General features: G+C 45.3%; 1 protein-coding gene across 1 annotated transcript in view; it reads left to right on the top strand.

The window, feature by feature from the left end:
* The window catches only part of LOC307072982 (calcitonin gene-related peptide type 1 receptor-like), a 28,205-nt gene extending 25,046 nt beyond the window's left edge, over positions 1 to 3,159 (top strand). Inside the window, exons 12-13 of the mRNA XM_079732603.1 lie at positions 154 to 195; positions 474 to 3,159. Of these exons, the coding sequence (XP_079588729.1) occupies positions 154 to 195; positions 474 to 665 (234 nt within the window). The 3' untranslated portion in view covers positions 666 to 3,159. The remainder of the gene's footprint in view (positions 1 to 153; positions 196 to 473) is intronic.
* The last annotated feature ends 15,304 nt before the right edge of the window (positions 3,160 to 18,463 follow it).

Below are 18,463 nucleotides of genomic sequence, written 5' to 3'. Positions count from 1 at the left end.
TCACTTCCGATCTTTACCTTGTCTCCTTATAGTATATTTCAGGTATATATAAAATAAATATTTATATTTATACAAAAATTAATATTTGATGCTCTAAAATAATTAATTAATAATAAATAATAACCCTACCTTACATTAATGTTGTTTGTTAAGGGCCTGCTGGTTTCCACTATCTTCTGCTTTCTTAATCAACAGGTAAGTATGTTTGTTCATTCAATTCATATAGAGCTAAAGGAAGCAACTAAGCTCTAAGCTGTGAAAAGCAAGACAAAAGTTGTCTTGCTCTTTTTTGTTTGTCACGCTGTTTAATTCAAGATAAATACCACTTGTCTTAAATATGTTTTTTACCTTTCAGTAGGTCTTTGTACAATATATATCATGAATAAATATTTATTCTTCTATGACCACTAGTTGTTTTCACCTCGAGTAACATTTGGTTTCACAAAAACGTGTTTTCGCACCTGTCTTGGCAGGTGCAAGGGGTTATACGGCAACGCTGGCAGCAGTACCGCATCCAGTCCGACAGCGGGCTGAGCTCCCAGTCCTTCCGCCTGCAGTCGGTCTCCTGCACAACCACATCAGAGGTGCAGGGCCGCAAAAGCATCAACGCCAATTCAGAACACATCGTGGCAAAGGATTCCACGACCTTGAGACTTCAATCTTGAAAGCCGATAACCTTTACTCCTGAACCAATGGGGGATCTTTCTTCTCAAAGGCCCCAAAGCACAGGAGCCTTCAATGCCCCTCAACTCCACCCCTCCATTGATAACTCCTGGGCAGGTTGCTGCCTTTGGAGGTTCCTGCTGCCACTGATTTGGTCTAGGCCCCCTGCACAGTCTTAGGGCCACTGCATGGTTCTAGAGGCCCTGCACATTCCTAGGGCCACTGCATGGTTCTATTGCTGCGTTTCCACCGGCGGTTGCGCTTCGGCCAGCATGCCTTGGCCAAGTAGTGAAGGTGCGGTTTAACCTAGCTCAGTTACGGCTCACGTTTCCACCGCCGTCAGTACCCTTATGGTAGGGCGGGGTTTAAGCCTGAGGTGATTGCCGCGGCAGCTATGTAAACATCGTGACATCATAGCAGCCCGACACAGTGTAGCCTCTTAATAAATCCATGAAAAGAAGAACGCGACACAAAGAGCAAGAATGTAGGACGTCCAAGAAGGACGTCAAACTTTTGCGCAACATTTTCTTCAAGAAACGAAGCTTTTCTTCAATAAACGAAGTCGTTGTCCAGAAATACCTTGTATGGAAGTGACGATTCTATTGACCAATCAACGGACGGTGTGTGTAGCTCGAACTTGTTGGCACCCTTTCAGTCGTCTCAGTTCCCCAACGGAGGAGTGCTAAGAGATGAGTACGGCTCATCATGGCTCAGTCCGGACCCCGCCCACTTTTGGCGGTGGAAATGCGAACACTGCCGCACCTTTGCATACCGAACCGACCCGCATCCGCTGCTGGAAACGCGCCATATGGCAACTGAATGGTTCTAGGGGCCCTGAAAAGTCCTCGGGCCTTTGCACAGTCCTAGGGCCACTGCAAAGTCCTAGGGCCACTCCATGAATCTAGGGTCTTGAGTAGTTGTAAGGCCGCTGCACAGTTCTAGGGCCAATGATGGGTTCTAAGGCCACTGCATGGTTCTAGGGCCGCTGCGCAGTTCACAGCCACTGCAGATTTCTAAGGCCATTGGATGGTTTTAGGGCAATTTAAGATTCCTAGGGCCATGAAATGGTTTCTAGGGCCATTGTAATCCCCCCCACTACTTCCACAACCATAACTCAACACCTACAGACTCAGCCGGTGTCTTGCAGGATTTTCGGATAATTGATGACCGTCGTGTTGAATAGTTGGAGACATTGGTATCAGAAACAACAGTGTTTTCATGCATAATTTTATGGATGGTAAGACCTTTCAAGACTTTATGTTGAGCATTTGTCACGTACATGGCTGCATTGTGTTAAGTATACGTTTAATGGTTAAAGATGTAGAATTTATTTTAAAAAATCGGTGAAACCTGGCCTGTTCCATGTGGGAAATTCCAATTGATAATATATAATGGCTCCAAATGTTCTACGACAACAACAATGTGTTCATGCAGATGTATTACCTATAAATTGGTACATAGGGTAATGGTTTGGGTAATTTATACAATATCTAAAGGATCAGCATCATTTAGATCATGAACCAACCATGGACTAATATGATTTTTTTTATGATTTTGAATATGAGTTTGTTGCAAAGATAAGTTGGGTTATAGTTGGCTTGTATTTTGGAGAGGGGTTGAGGGATTTGTTTCAAATGAAAGTGGGTGGAACATTAATGGAACCTTGATTCAATGGTAGTTTGCTAACGTCCTGTGTCGATCATCCTCCCTCTGTTTACTTGTTCTATTTGACTGGCGTACAATTATTCGGGAGAGAGGGACTCTGTAAAGCTGTGTTTTAAACTGAAATGCACAATCAAAGGAGTATCACACTAAATGGTTTCTGAAGCACTTACTGTTAGTATTAAATTATTTTCAGCAGCTTTGAGGATGGGGGGGATTTTCTTTCGCGACTTATGTCGAACCCTGAAGGGTAATTTAACAAGTAATCCAACCTTTTCTCACAGAAGTATTTCCCTAGTAAAGGTCTACTGGGTCACAATATCCTGACATCTTTTCAGTTACATTTAGTGGCAAGGCTTTGACTCAATCCAGTTTTGTCTGATAGGATGCATACTTTTGGTTTTGCATGCTGTGTCTATTTTTTTTTGTTATTTCCTCGACAGAGACCACATGGATTTCATTTTAGTTTTGCCACGGAATGAGTTAGCTATGCGGCTAATATTAAAAGGTTGCATTTCTCCCTCTTTAGCTACATAGTTGACTTTCAGAATTACAGTATGCAAATGCAAAGCTAATGAAGTCAGACATGTTCAATGCGGCTTTTGTTCTTCTTAATGTTTCGTTTTTGATTATTTTATTTATTTTACAAACATTTCTTACTTTTCCATCATTATTATTCACAATTATTTTGTGAATTGCTTCTCAAGAAACATTATTAGACGTGTTAAGTGTACATCATAACCATTTACTAAGCAAATTACTAAATGTAGTATTTTGTCAACTTTTAAGTTGGCTTTACTTATTTTAGATAGCTTTGCAAAGCTTGACTCTCTCAATGAACATGATGGTGTTGTATTATATACGTTATTATATTATATACGAAAAAAAACTGCATGTTTACCTGATTAAACTAATACAGCATAGCAAAACCAAACCAAAGTTGTGCCTTTTCTGTCATGCATTTTATTGTGGTCTCAATACTAAACTCCTGTAAATGTATACATAACATACTACGACAAACACACTATAGCTAGTTGGTTTACACTTGCTCAAAACCTTTTTTCAGCGATTTTCAGTTCGGTCTCAGCCGATTCCAAGTTTGTTATATTACCAGAAATAATAACTGGACCAACTGGCCTACTTCGAATGATCACAAAGCAAATAGGTGGTTTGAACATTTAGCCAAGTTCTTAATACATTTCATGGTTAGTGCTATTCATCCGGTGATGAATACAACTGGCTCTATTGTATGGGACAGATCAACATAAATAACATCGCTGCCTGTTATTTTCATGTTTACTAAATAACCAACACGTTATTATAAATTGGTATAGCTTTTTGATCTCTTATGGACTTGTTTGAACATTAAACATTTTCATGAATGAATACCAAACAAATATCAGAATACTGAATTGAAATTGAAATACTTTCCTAATGAATGAATATCCGGATATTCAGATATTGGGGCTAAGGCCTATGGAGCAGTGGACTAGTATTCTCTCCAGGATATGTTGAGGAGAGGAAGATGATAACGTGTTTTGTTCAGACGGCCGGGGACCTCAAGGCTAGCAGCTCAGGCTTCCTCTCATGTTTAGCCATGCATGTTTAGCCAATGCATGCACAAACAACACACACTCAAATGAATACATGCACAAACGACAAACATTCATGCAAAAAACACCACACATGCCCACAAATGCATGTATGCATGCATGCATACACGCACATTATGTATTGGAAGGCATTGCTACTCATTTTAGACAGATTGAACTATTAATAAATCATGTTTTCTCAAATAAAAATATATAATTCACGCAGTAACTGGATGAAATGTGTGAGGTTTTAAGGAGTGTGGAGTACCGTATTTCCCGCACTATAACGCGCACCGGATTATAAGGCGCACCTTCAATGAATGACCTATTTTAGAACTTTTTTCATAAATAGGGCGCACCGGATTATAAAGCGCATAGCATAGAAGATACTGCAGTCAAACGTTTGACTGGGGATGCGTTATGCATCCACTAGATGAAGCTGTGCTAATTGTATAGCTCGTCACGCGCAACGCAACTGTGAGGACGAGTTGCTGCATTTAGCAGATATAAAACTGGAACCTTTATGACAAAAAAGTAAAACACAATTACGCAGTTCCAAACCTTAGATTTTTTAAATATCTTGCAAACGTGAATGATACAAAGTAGAGCATTGCACCCTCGAATCTTGTAGTGTGGCCAGTCTTCCGCCCGATTTCCTGGCTCTGTGATCGTATAGCGTGACCTTCCGTGAGTAAGCGCAGTAAAATGCTGTGTGCACTGACTTCGATAGCCGTAATGCTGCAAGCGGTGTGGCTTTATCGTAGTCGTAGTGAAACATTTTATTATTATTATTAAATTGTTTTTATTGGTTTTTCATACTGAAACATTTTGACAGAGCGCCGTTTACAACCAGTATGGATCAACCAATTAACCAATTGATCCATATATAAGGCGCTCCGGATTATAAGGCGCACTGTCGTTTTTTGAGAAAATTACCGGCTTTTAAGTGCGCCTTATAGTGCGGAAAATACGGTAATTGATCCACATGGAAAGCAAGTTAATTGGAATCAAAATAAACCAAAAAATTGGTTATGACTGTATCATCACTTTAGTAATATGTTCTGCTACTACATTTTTATATCCTTTGAGAAACTACCAGTATAGTCATTGCTGTGATTTCCCCTTACAAGCCAATTCAAGTAGTACCTACTACAATCAATTATTCAGCCAAATCACTTTTATGCTTTGGCCATTATTTCACATTAATATTACATTGCAATTGCTTTCCTTATCAACCCCCATTTGAAATTGGTTCAGAGTGCACCCCTTTTGTTTAGTTGTTCTATATTTTGAAGCTATTAAATTCTTTAAATTCTATAAATAAATACCTTGTGAAGACAATTGCTTAATCAAATGAAACCATTGTTTCAACAGACCAACAAACACTTTAATTAAAACACAAGTAGTTGTGTAGTAGTTGTGTAGTGGTAGTAGTTGTAGCAGTCACTGTTGTTGTGGGTCTTTTTTTATAGTAAACATAAAATCAAGTCAAAGTCAAGTCAATGTTATATGTTTAGCCCTTCATCACACAGTAACAGTCTCAAAAGGCTTTATTGCCACATTTAATGACAACCCCCTATTCCCCAAAAAGAGCAAGGAAATACCCCCTTAATTATCAGGGAAAAACATTGTGAATGAAGACAGAAAGAGGGATCGCTCCTTCTAGGGCTTGTTAGGGGTGGATAGGGTTGGTCAGGCTTCCAGTCATGATCGCAGCAATTAAACCAAAGACAGCATTATGGTTAAATGGAACAGGCTGGACACTTAAACTTCATTAAAGCTTTTAACCTTCTCACATTTATTTCAGCTACTCAATAGTTTTTATACCTCTTATACATCATTACACCTATATTCCGTTGCGACAGTTTATTCAAACATCCAACATTGTTCAATCTTAATCACTTTAGCTGCTTTTTATCAGTCACAGTGGTCGACACCACAATGGAATTATTCAGATTTCTTTTATAATTTCTGTCAACTTTTTAAGTCAGGTGTGACCCAGGGTTTTGTGTTGCTCTTGAATGCAAAACATAAACAATACAAACCGATACATCCGCAAATATCCTGTACTTCAGCTGCATAATTTTGTTTGTAATATGCACGGTCATGGAGCAAAACTTGTTTACCTTTCTAATCGCCAACATCAACAGTGAGGAAAAAACAAAACAAAAAAACAGTTTTTCACAACCACCCTTCTGGCCTTAGTGTAAGTTGAGCAAATGGTTGACCAAAAATGACATGTCAGCCTCTGACCCTGTCTTTTAAATAAATTAAGATAGTAAATAAATAAGTTGCTTTGAGTAAAACAATAATCTAATTCTAATTGCCTGAAATCATGCATGGCTTATTGCTTGGGATACAACCCCCCGGTGTTCAAGCAGTCTGAAAGCATCCACAGGACGAGAAGGCGTCAACGTTTAGTTAGCTTTTAGCTCACTATCTAATCAACCCCACCCTGCGAGCTCTCAGTGACAGCAGAGGAAATGAGGGTGAAGGAAGGGTTTCAACTCAATAATAAAGCTCCTTCTGTCTTGCACTGAGTGCTCCTCCAGTGATGCTTTCCCTGGAATCAAGCTGGGCTTCGGCTTGAGAGAGACACAGAAAGACGTACATTCCTCTGTGTGCTGGACTATCTACTGTAATATAACCAGTGTGTGCTCGTCTTTCTATAGTACTGTATTATCAGCAGATTTTGATCACTGTTTCTCTATAGTATTGTTTAATAACCACTGTGTGATGGTCTCTCTTTAGTACCTTATTATAACAAGTTTGTGATTGTCACTCTGTATTATAGCCAATATTTGCTGGTCCCTCCATTTCTCAAGTGTGACAAAATAGGGAGTGACTGTAGGATAAATAGCTTCAAGAGAGAGAAACCAAGCTATTTCTCCAAGGGAAGGTGTTGTCAGCTTGTTTAGATTGATAAGAAGATATGTATCCTTATTTAGGTCCAGCTAATCCTTCAGAGAAAAGCAAGGATGAAGAAAAAAAGGCTGTATTTGTTCTTGTTATTTTGGGAGCAATAGCCGCTAGACTGAATCGTGATGGAATACAGATGCACTGGGATTTTCGAGTGCAAGCAAAGGGCAAGCATTCTGGCAACCGGAACATTTATTTGTAAAAAATAAATAGACAAACTCAACATATCTGTGTTACTTTGTTTGGGTTAACCAAGCAGTCTGTATAAAGGGCAGTAGTGTGTGTAAGAGTGTTTGTGTGGGGGTGTATGGGGGGGGGGGGGGAGCCCTGAATTTAATAGTATTAATAATAATATTGTGGCGATCATACAAGAAGCGGAGGCAGGTATCCGGTGTAACAGCCGGTTGGCTTTATTCCACGAACTTCGCAAACTTTACAACAGTTAACAAGGAACACATGTATCGCTCTACACCCACGTTTCACACACTCCTACTCGGAGCTCGCACAGGAAGACACCCACACACACTGCGCAACCTCCCCCAATCACAAGCCCCCATGTTGCTGGACCTAGTAACCCTGCTTGTGATTGGACTACAGCGCTGTCACTCACTAGTACACATACCAGGGTCGCTACACTACCCCCCCACCACAAAGATCCTCGCCCTCGAGGAGACTAACAGTGACTACAGAACAGAAAAATACATGAGCATGAAACAACTCAAATTGTGCATGTTTTTTTTTTTTTAATGTCCAACATTTCTTTTACTAACTAGGAAGATCTGGGCAGACTGCCATCACTTCCAGTGAGCCCAGGGCGCATTCTTGCCCTTCTAAGAACTCGGGTCTCACTCCTAACTACTCCTCTTCCCAGAGAGTGTCTACAAAGTCCCTGTAACGCCCCGGGGGTCTCCTCTGACGGCGGGGCCGCCCTCCTTCCTGGGCTGGAGCACCTGGACCAGGGGCTGAGTTGCTCTCCCCGTGAGGAGGGGACTGTGACGGTGAGGGGGGTGGTTCAGCTGGGTCTGGGCCTGACGGGGGCCTCAGAGTGAGCTCTGGCGGAGTTGGGGGTGGGGGTCCTGGCGTCCCAGGCCGGGAAATGGAGGCGTCGCCATTTGGATGAGACGTGGGAGGCTGAATAGGCGAGGCTGGTGTCCCCTCTGCTTGCCCCTGTGAGCCCCCACGGTACGGGGCCAACCGGTCTCGATGAAGCGCCACCCTCCTCCCCCTGCCGGGGAGCTGCACCCTGTACACCACCTCTCCCCACCTCTCCAGTATCTTGCAAGGGCCCACCCACTGGCTCTCAAGCTTAGGGCACCGCCCCTTTTTCCTCTGAGGGCTGAAGACCCAGACCAGTTCCCCAGCCCGAAAATGTCTCCCTCGGGTCCTCACGTCATAATTACGCTTCTGCCTCCGCCCAGCTTGCTGCTGCTGTTTCCGGGCAAAAGCGTGGGCCAAATCCAGGCGGTCCTGCAGCCTCCTGGCATACTCTGGACCTGGGGGGGCCTCTGGGGAGTCTGGTGGACGGCCAAACGACAGCTCGGCAGGGGTACGGAGCTCTCTCCCCAGCATGAGAAGAGAGGGCGTACAGGAGGTGGTTTCCTGCATGGCAGAGCGGCAAGCCATGAGCACCAGGGGTAGGTGGTCGTCCCAATCTCGCTGGTGCTGTGACGTGATGATGGCCAGCTGCTGGCCCAACGTGCGATGAAACCGCTCCACTAAGCCATCGCTCTGAGGGTGCAAGGGCGTGGTGCGGGTTTTGTGCATCCCTAGGCGCTCACACATAGAGGCAAAAACCCGGGACTCAAAATTCCTCCCCTGGTCGCTGTGAATGGTCTCCGGCACTCCAAAACGGCTGAACATGCCTTCCACTAGCGCATCGGCCACCGTCACTGCCTCCTGATCGGGAATAGCGTAAGCTTCGGGCCATTTAGTGAAGTAGTCGATGGCCGTGAGTACATAGCGGTTACCCTTGTCGGAGCGAGGCAGCGGCCCTACTACATCCACCGCCACCCTCTCCATGGGGGCTCCCACTGTATGCTGCTGGAGCGGGGCATGAGAACGACCGGGGGGACCCTTACGTGCTGTACAGGCATCGCAGCGGCGGCAGAAGTCCTCTACGTCCCGCCGACACTGGCCCCAGTAGAAGCTCTGGCGAAGGCGTCTTAGTGTCTTAGTCACTCCAAAGTGCCCCGAACCTGCAGCTCCATGCATGGCCTCCAACACTGCCTCTTGCAGGCCATGGGGAACCACGACCTGCCATCTCTGTTCTCCTGTTGCTGGTTGTGACCACGCCAGCTGTAGTACCCCCTGACACAGCCGCAGAGCCCTGAATTTGGCCCACAGCCCCTTGGTTATTGCTGAGAACCTTGCCACTTCCTCCCATGGTGGCTGCTGCTGAGCCTCCACCCACTGTAGCACAGGTTTAAGGTCGGGGTCCTGCTCCTGTTGCTGTCTCCATTCAGCTGGGTCGACCATCTGCAGCTCGCGGCAGATGAGTTCTTCTACCCGACGCACAGCGGCACAGCCCCCGTTTTCCTCCTGCAGTTCTCTCTCACGAGTCTCTCTCCGCTCGCAATACTGGCACCCCACCGCGGCACACGGGCGACGTGACAGGGCATCGGCGTTGGTGTGGCGGGCCCCCGGCCGATGCTCCACGGTGAAGTTGAAAGCCTGGAGCTCTTCTATCCACCTGGCGACCTGTCCCTCTGGCTCTTTGAATGTCATGAGCCACTGGAGAGCCGCGTGGTCTGTCCTCACTCTGAACAGTGGGCCGCACAGATAGTACTTGAAATGCCTGATGGACAGCACTACAGCCAAGAGCTCCCTGCGGGTGACACAGTAGCGCCTTTCAGCCTTGTTGAACGCTCGGCTGAAATATGCCACCACCCGTTCCCCATCGGGGCCAGTCTGGGACAGCACACCACCCACCCCCGAGCCACTAGCGTCCGTATCCAGGAGGAATGGCAAGGAGGGATCAGCTGGGGCAAGAACCGGGGCTTCGCTCAGAGCCCGTTGAAGGCTGGTGAAGGCCTCCTGACACTGCTCGGTCCAGAGAAAGTCGCAGTCTTTTTGTAGCAGCTGAAACAGGGGGGCAGCGGTGCAGGAGAAGCCCCGTACGAACCTCCTGTAGTACGAGGCTAGGCCCAAGAAGCTCTTCAGCTGCTTCTGGTTGGTGGGTGCTGGCCAATCGGTGACAGCCTGCACCTTGTTCCCCAGAGTGCCAATGCCCTCCTCTCCCACCTTGTGACCCAAAAAGGTTACCTCTTGCGCATGAAGTGGCACTTTTCTGGGTGAAGCTTAAGGCCAGCAGTCCTTATCCTCTCCAGCACTTGACGCAGGGCTCCCAGAGCTGTCTCGAAGGAACTTCCACGAGCCAGGATGTCGTCGAGGTATACCAGGCACTGTTGCCGGGGGACCCCGGCCAGCACCCTGTCCATCAACCTCGCGAAGGTGGCCGGGGCATTACAAAGGCCAAAACTAAGGACCTTGAACTGCCACAGCCCCCGCCCTGTGCAAAACGCTGTTTTGGGTCTTGCCTCCGGGGAGAGGGGAACCTGGTAATAGCCGCTGCGGAGGTCCAAGGAGGAGAACCAAGAGGACCCGGAGACCAGGTCCAGAGACACGTCTATGCGCGGCAGGGGGTAGGAGTCTTTCCGGGTTATCCCGTTCACCGGCCGGTAGTCCAGACAGAGCCTCCAACCGCTCACCTTCTTGGGGACCATGACAACGGCGGCGGCCCAGGGGCTGTCTGAGGGCTCGATGATGCCTGCCTGCAGTAGGTTACGAACTGCCTCATCGCAAGCCTCTTGACGAGCCAGGGGGAGGCGGCGAGGCCGGCACTTGATGGGGCGTGCGTCCCCCGTGTCGATGTCGTGATGTACTAGGTGAGTCAACCCCACCTCCTCGTCGCTCATGACAAAGCTGTCTTTGAATTCTAGTAACAGCTGCCACAGCTCCTCCTGCTGTTGAGGGTCCAGGCCGCCACAGTTCTTCCTCCATATATCTCTCACAGCCGATATTTCCCCCTCTCTCTCTGTATTGGTCGAAAGTGACCGGGACGTGGTCGCGTGTACGGTGGACGTGGTCCCTGAAGGGGTGCTGTTGACTCCAGCCTCCACCGTACCTCTGGGCTGCAGCTGTGAGGCTTTTGTAAGAAGAGGGGGAGAAGGTGAGAGGGGGGGGGTCGCACCTGATGGGGGGGTCGAGGTGAGAGAGGGGCCGACACTCCGAGTGGGAGTGGCAGGAGGGAGGGACGCGGCCGGGGTGATGTTGAGAGCTGCCCCTATTGATTCACCAGCCGGTGTGAAAAGTCTGACAGGGGGTGTGACAAGGGTGTCTATGGGCAACATAGTGACGACTGGTCCCCCTCGGAAACTCACCAGGCCCCTCCCAAAGTCCAGGACACATCCTGTAGCTTTTAGAAAGTCCAAACCCAGAATACAGGGTTCCTGAACGGCAGCTATCCATAGCAGGTGACGTACCGCCCACCCCCCTATAGTCACTGAAAACCTGCTTTTTCCTGTCAGGGGAGCTAGTTCCCCGGTGACGGTGCGCAGCCACTTGGCGGTCGGCTCCAACTGGGTCCCCCCAGGCACCACATCAGGTCTCACCATGGAAACTGTCGCCCCAGAGTCTACTAGAGCCAGACATGGTACACCCTCCACAGTGACTGAAATATAGCACGACTCACCCACCGAGGCACGCCCCACTAAGATGTCAGGTACCAAGCTGGTGTCATCGTCTGCTGTGGAGGCTGGCTGGGAGGTAGGGGAAGGGGGTGGAGTCCGCATATTCCCCTCTACGCGGACCCGGAGCCGTTTCCCTGAGCCGGGCGCTGTTTAGGGCACTCTCTAGCCAAATGCCCTGGCTGTCCACACTCCCAGCAGACTCTGGGCCCTGGCCGCGGCCGTCGTACGGGCTGTAGTGACATAGCTCTGATCAGTTCGGTCATTTCAGCCGCCCAGGCCGGTTTCTCCTCCACTGTGGGGCCCCCGGCTGCCGTCCTCACCGCCAGCGGGCTTTCTTTTACGCTGCTCCCTGAAGCTACTCCCCATACGATCTCCCTCTCTGCAGCCATCTCCAAGGCTGACTGTAAGGTCCGTGGGTGCTGCAGCTGAACCTGAACCCGCAGTTCAGAGGGGAAAAGGGCTCGGATGAACTGGTCACGGGCTAGTTCGCTCAGTACCCCCGGTGGCATGTGTGCGTAAGCCCGCCTGGTCAGACTCTCTATGTCGTTGGCCAGTACACGTAACGGCTCCCCGGTCCTTCTGCATCGATTATTTAGTTCATTACGAAGGAGCTCTGGTTGTAAACATTGTCCAAAACGCCTCTGTAGGGCCCCTACTAAAGCCGTGTAACAGTGTCTGTCTTCGGGGGTGAGCAGTAGGAGACAAGTCAGCGCTTCGTCAGTGAGGCAGAGTGCTAGCTGTAGGGCTTTAGCTTCTGTCGACCACCCCACTGCATGAGCTAACAACTCAAATTGTGCATGAAAAGCCTCCCAGTCTGACCTGCCAGAGTACTTGGGTGTTTTAACGGAGGTAACAGAAGCGGGAAGATGAACGCTGTTTACCTCGCGCTGTTCTCTCTCTCCGGTAGAGAGAGGGTTGCTGCGCCGCGTGAAAGACGGCGTCATGCTCGACTCGTGAGCTATTTCCACCACCGTCTCTCTCCGGCTCTCCTTCGCCTCACGTGCAGCTCTCTCGTACCCGCTGGCGGTTCCCGACCAACCGTAGGCTCCTTCCTCCACGTCTCTCCTCTCCTCCTTCACTCTTGTCCCGCCGAAGTCCTCCATACCGTGCAGCTAGCGAGATGGCTAATCTTCTGCTGTGGCTAGGCTAGCTCCCGACCGGATCCTTATTTAACGTCCGAAGTCACTTCTGACACCAGTGTGGCGATCCTACCAGAAGCGGAGGCAGGTATCCGGTGTAACAGCCGGTTGGCTTTATTCCACGAACTTCGCAAACTTTACAACAGTTAACAAGGCACACATGTATCGCTCTACACCCACGTTTCACACACTCCTACTCGGAGCACGCACAGGAAGACACCCACACACACTGCGCAACCTCCCCCAATCACAAGCCCCCATGTTGCTGGACCTAGTAACCCTGCTTGTGATTGGACTACAGCGCTGTCACTCACTAGTACACATACCAGGGTCGCTACAATATTAAAAAAGATAATAATAATAATAATAATAATAATAATAATAATAATAATAATAATAACAAAACAACAACAACAACAACAATAATAATAATAATAATAATAATAATAATAATAATAAACTAGTAGTTTAAAGGCTCAGCACTGTGTTTCAGTCATTTTTGTTTTCATCCTTTCTTAAATGCTTTCTGAAAACTCCTCATCCTCATTTAGTATGACCCGTTACAATGTGTCATCAACAGTCATATAAGTAGCAGCAGTTTGTAAGTAATTTGTCAGTAATTGATATGTCAAACTTTGGTTCTCAAAATTCACCAGGTGGATGCATTTAAATGAAATCAATTCAAAATATTCTGAAGGATTGCGAGTCCCCCATCATAGTCTCTACACAGTAAATTCCCCAGTGTTAAATATGCAGTGTCAAACTCCATTAACTCTATCTGAGTTAATATAACAACAGCTGGAGTAGAATGCCCACTAGTGTTGGTGTCAATTTCGGTAGTTAAAACACGGGGTGTAAAAAGTACTCTATAAGGCTCCGCCCACCCCTTTCTCATTTCAAAACTGCACCGACTCTGCACTCCGCCATTTTCAACTGCTTTCGTCGTCGAAGAAGTCTGGTAAGTTTCTCCTCTTCTTTCATTTTACCAAATGTTTAGCATATCTACATGACTAATGTTTTTAAACTGCTTTGTTGTCATTTACCGTGTACTGCAGTTAGTTGTGTACTGTAGAAATAGAAAATCCAGTTGTGGCTAGCTGAACAAATAAGCAGTACCTAGCTTCTTCATTTCGGCTAACCTGCTACCATAAACAGGATTTAGTCGGTAAGAGGTTACTTTCACATTATGAAGGTTTATAAAAGTGCATTGGTGGTTATCCTGTAATAATTTTAGACTCCTGTAGGTAAAATGGGAAGACTGCATATGTGGGAAATTGCGACTGGCAATACAATTGTGTAGCCTTACTAGCCTAGCCACTCTAATTTTACCCTAACCCTATTAAATTAATTTCAGATTTACAATTTACTGTGAACGTTATCCAAATAAAGTTACTGTTAATTACTTTCACCTCCGCTTAAATTGTAGGCATTCTCTTTCTGATGCCTGGCAGTTTTAAACGTGTGATTTCGGTGCAGTTACGAGACAGTTTGAAACAGGCTTATTGCATGTCAAAGAACGTGGTTTTCAGCGGGGTCATCCCTATGTTCCCCGTTTTTCCCGAAAAGGGTCCTATGTTCCCCTGTAGCCATACATACCGGGGAGCATAGGATCCTTTTTGGGAAAAGCGGGGAACATAGGACCCTTTTCTGGGAAAAGGGTCCTATTTTCACCGCAATCTGTCAATCTTCAAAAATATTTAAACTTTGACGCGACATTCGCGTGATGACAGCCAATCGGCGTTAAAAAGCGTGGCCACTGATTGACATGTGTAACGTAACAGCCAATCAGCGTTCAACCGGCCAGCTCAGTGCAGTGCAGTCCGGGGTGAACTGCAGCATGGAAGAGAAAGTGATTGTTGCCGTTTTCGACTCCCGGAGCTCTTTATATAATAGTATATAAACTAATATAATTGTATAATAATATCAGGGCCAAAAGCTATTTTCGCCTCCGGATGGCCGCGGGAAGCTCTCGTAGGGATTGGGCTTCTCGGGGTTTGATTACCGGCGTATGAATAGACTGCGTCAGGTTCTCCGACGTCTCTCACTCTTCCACAAAAGGTAAAGACTTGAAATGGTAGTTATCTCGGCCGGAATTTGGCAGTAATGGTGAGAAAAAGTAACAGACCGGGGAACATAGAACCCTTTTTTAAAAAAGGAGAACAGGGAACATAGGACCCGGGGAACATAGACACGCTCCCGTTTTCAGCCACGGTGCTTGTCTTCAGTTTATGGTCACTGTCTGGTGCTCACATTACGCGCGCGCCAAAGTCCACCATTTTGCTTTGTCCGCCATCGGGAACAGCACATCCAAGTGCAACGCCGCTGCTTCTGCCTGTCACTTTGTCACGGGATAGCCATCGCTGGAGGCAGACATTTTATCAATAATCTACATCATCATTACTTGCTGAATTTTCAAACGATTTTCAAGCCGTTTGCTTTGCATGGCATGGGTATGTCCGGTGAAGGATACTTGGTTACCAAAAAGTAAACAGTAGTTCTGTATGAATGCATATTATTCTATTTATTATTACAATTTATATACATTTTTGTGCATTTGACACACAGGTATGCTATAATACATTTCAGGTTGCACTAAAATATAAAGTTTAACAACTAAACTTTGCAATGATGCTGAAATATATTATGGATCTTAACAGTGTGTGTGTCAAAAATTGCACCCGGTTATGTATTTTGATTGTAATAATAAGACTGAGACATTAATTGGGAAATGTTTTTTTTGCAGGGAGAATGTTACTGAAGGTCAAACTCGGTGATTGCCAAAAATTTGTCCGAATACTGGAGCCGACTCTGTCAGAGTTTCTGATTGCAGGTAAGCTTTTGACTTAATCGATATTTGTGATCAGCTTTAAGTCACTTAAATTTATATCCACATGGCTTTGGATGGACACATTACTCTGCAGTTAGGATGCTACATTTTAGCAATTAAGTCGTTTTATTTCACCTGAAAGTGTTATAGATTTTGTGAAAGTGAATCGTAGATTAATTTGAAATTACCCTTTCTCGTTACATAAGCTTTTATTTTTGTTTCCTAGCTTTTGCAAAGTTTGGTGTTCCTCCAGTAACGGAAGGTGTGAAAGTGGTTGACAGTTCAGGCACTGAATTGGATGAAGATGTGTTTGAGGACATACTAAAGGATCCTCCAACAGGGGTACTAACCATCAAGTATGACACAGGTCTGTTTCAGTAAAACATTAATCTATATTTAATTCACAAGTTATGTATTTGTAATGTGAAGCTTATATTATTGATTAGATATGGTAAGGCTCTATGAAGAAGTGTGTCATTTTCTTTCTTTATTCTGCTTCTCCAATCATGGTTAGAACCTGTCCACACAGTGGCATCCTCTTCTGAGCCGTCCCCACCATCATCACTCGATTCGTCTGACTCGCAGGATACAATTATCCTTACAGAGAGCCCTTCCAGAAAACGCCAGAGGGTTGATACAGAAGCTAAACAAGTAAGAGTTGAAACACAAACTTCAATTCTTTCTTGTGAAACTGTGTGGTCTGTTATTGAATATTTTTTAGAGTTTAGTTCAGATTGGCACAAATGGAGGTTGTATATTACATGGGTTCAATACTAGAAGTAATGATGTTATTTAATTAAAGCTAAAAGCATTAAGATTTAACTTTGAATTCAAGTCGATATATTTTCGTATATTGCTGAATTGTTTTGCATTGTGTTTTAAGTTGGTGTTTCCACAAAACCTGGAGGGGAACGTATATTACAAGAATACAATCGAACCAAGTCTTTGGTGGACGAAACCAGGAGGAAAATGGTCAACATACTGGCAGCTGACTTGACCGAGAAGAATGGGTAATTTGATGATTGTTTTTAGTTATACCTTATGTCCTTTATCTAGCTTTCAGGGTTAAAGTTGAACCTAGGGAATATGAGTGACAAGTCTTATTTTTTTTGTAGAACATCACCTCCCAGGCAGTTGAAAGAAAAGTATGCCAGAGGAATTGTGACATTATTCCCCTACCTCAGTGACCTATTCGCTAAGAATGGCTATGTGAGTTGCGTAGAGTAATAGTTTTTGCAATCGAGAATAGTGTATTAAAGTTGAAATCCTACAAGCTTTTATTAATTGTATTTTTGTTATCCTTTCCTCTGCCAAGGAGCATTACTATGATGGGGAGAGTGGCACTGGGTACTTGGCTTGGAGGATTAAAACCATTCAAAGATCTACTGCTAAAGACAGACGATCATCATTTGGAGGTAAACCTGTAATAACTGGCTAAATGTGTAAACGGAAACAATCACAAGATGAGTTATTGCCTCTTTGTACATTATTTCTCAAGATACATATTTTTCAATTTGTTTAAACATACATAGAATCAGCGGAAGGATCATCCGGTAAAGACATGTCTGGAGGACCAACGGTCAGAAGAGAGACCCAATTTGTTCCTGAGGCATCCCTAAGTGAAGATGAGTGCCAGGAAGCAATGTCACTGATGAGACATTCAGCTGACGAGGACTTAGTCAAGAAGAAGATGAAGCTGCCATTATTCCATCGCCGCAACATGCTCCTCGACCCCCAGCAGTCAAGCAACATACTATCTGTCTTTCCACGTTTCAAAGACGTCAAAGGCTTGGTAATTTTCTATTATTACTGTTGACAGGAGTATAACAAATAAATTGTATTTCATAGTCAAACAACTAGCACATATGAGGTCCTCAAATTCTCACCCACTGCCCCAATCCAGGTTGAACAGGATTTCGTTCTGATGTTTGGTGAGGGTGTGTCCGACATGTTTCTGGAGCGATGGCCAGGCACATTCAAGAAAAAGATCATCCAACAATGCAGAAAGCTTCCCAGTGAGCTTGAAGAACTCCTGCTGGCAGCTGATCCTCCTCTGGATCGCATTGACGTGGAAGAGGACTTAGGTAAGTTATCTGTAACCATACTGGTATTGAGTGTACTAGACTTGTAGGCTTAAAAGGATACTTCAGTATTTTTGGTGTTGCATAGGGTACTTATGCATAGTTAGTATTTTACCTTATGGGAGATGGCAGACAGCGCAATCATTTTAAGGAGCAATGCCTTTATGAAAAATGTCTGACATTTTTCTATATAGTAAAAGTCAAAAACGTCATTCCCTTGAATGAGAAAATGCATTCTAACTTTTGACTGGTACAGTATATTCAACAAAGTTTCAAATAAAAGAGTTGGCAAGATTTCTAGTCTGGCAGCTTTTTCTGCAGATTTAAAACCGCTATCCGTTCTTTTTTGTGAAAATGCTTACATTGCAGATGAATTGTAATGTAAAGAGTTCACACAATTCAAGCCTGTAAACATAAAACTGGTGTTGTTACAGGTTGGGACAGTGACCTCTCATCGGTATTACTGCTGTCACACCTGATTCCACCGTCTGCCCAAGGGACGGAAGAGACCAGGGAAAGTGTCCGCGTCCCAAGCAGAGAAACATCTCGTCATCTTCAAGAAGGTTTATATTTTTCCTAATTAATATAAAGATTATTCATTACTAAAATATTGCATCCATTGTAACGTCTAATGATACACACAAGACCCTGTTCTTTTCACAGATGTTTACTGTTGCACTTGTCGTCTTCAAACAACTGCATTCTTGCATTCTTCAGCTTGCTAACAAGTTTCACCATGACATCATCACACCCTAACACCATAGGACTAAAATACAGACATACAATTAGCTCAAGCTAACTTCTGGAAGCTTCCAGGGAGTAATCAAAGGGTCAATCAAAGAAACAAAGCAACAGGTACATTTACAAAATACTACTAGAGTCCACCTTGTGG

The sequence above is a fragment of the Pollachius pollachius genome (genome assembly GCF_949987615.1).
Source record: "Pollachius pollachius genome assembly, chromosome: 3".
Taxonomy (NCBI): domain Eukaryota; kingdom Metazoa; phylum Chordata; class Actinopteri; order Gadiformes; family Gadidae; genus Pollachius; species Pollachius pollachius.
The sequence above is the reverse complement of the archived record's forward strand: the minus strand, read 5'-3'. Positions and strand labels throughout refer to the sequence as shown.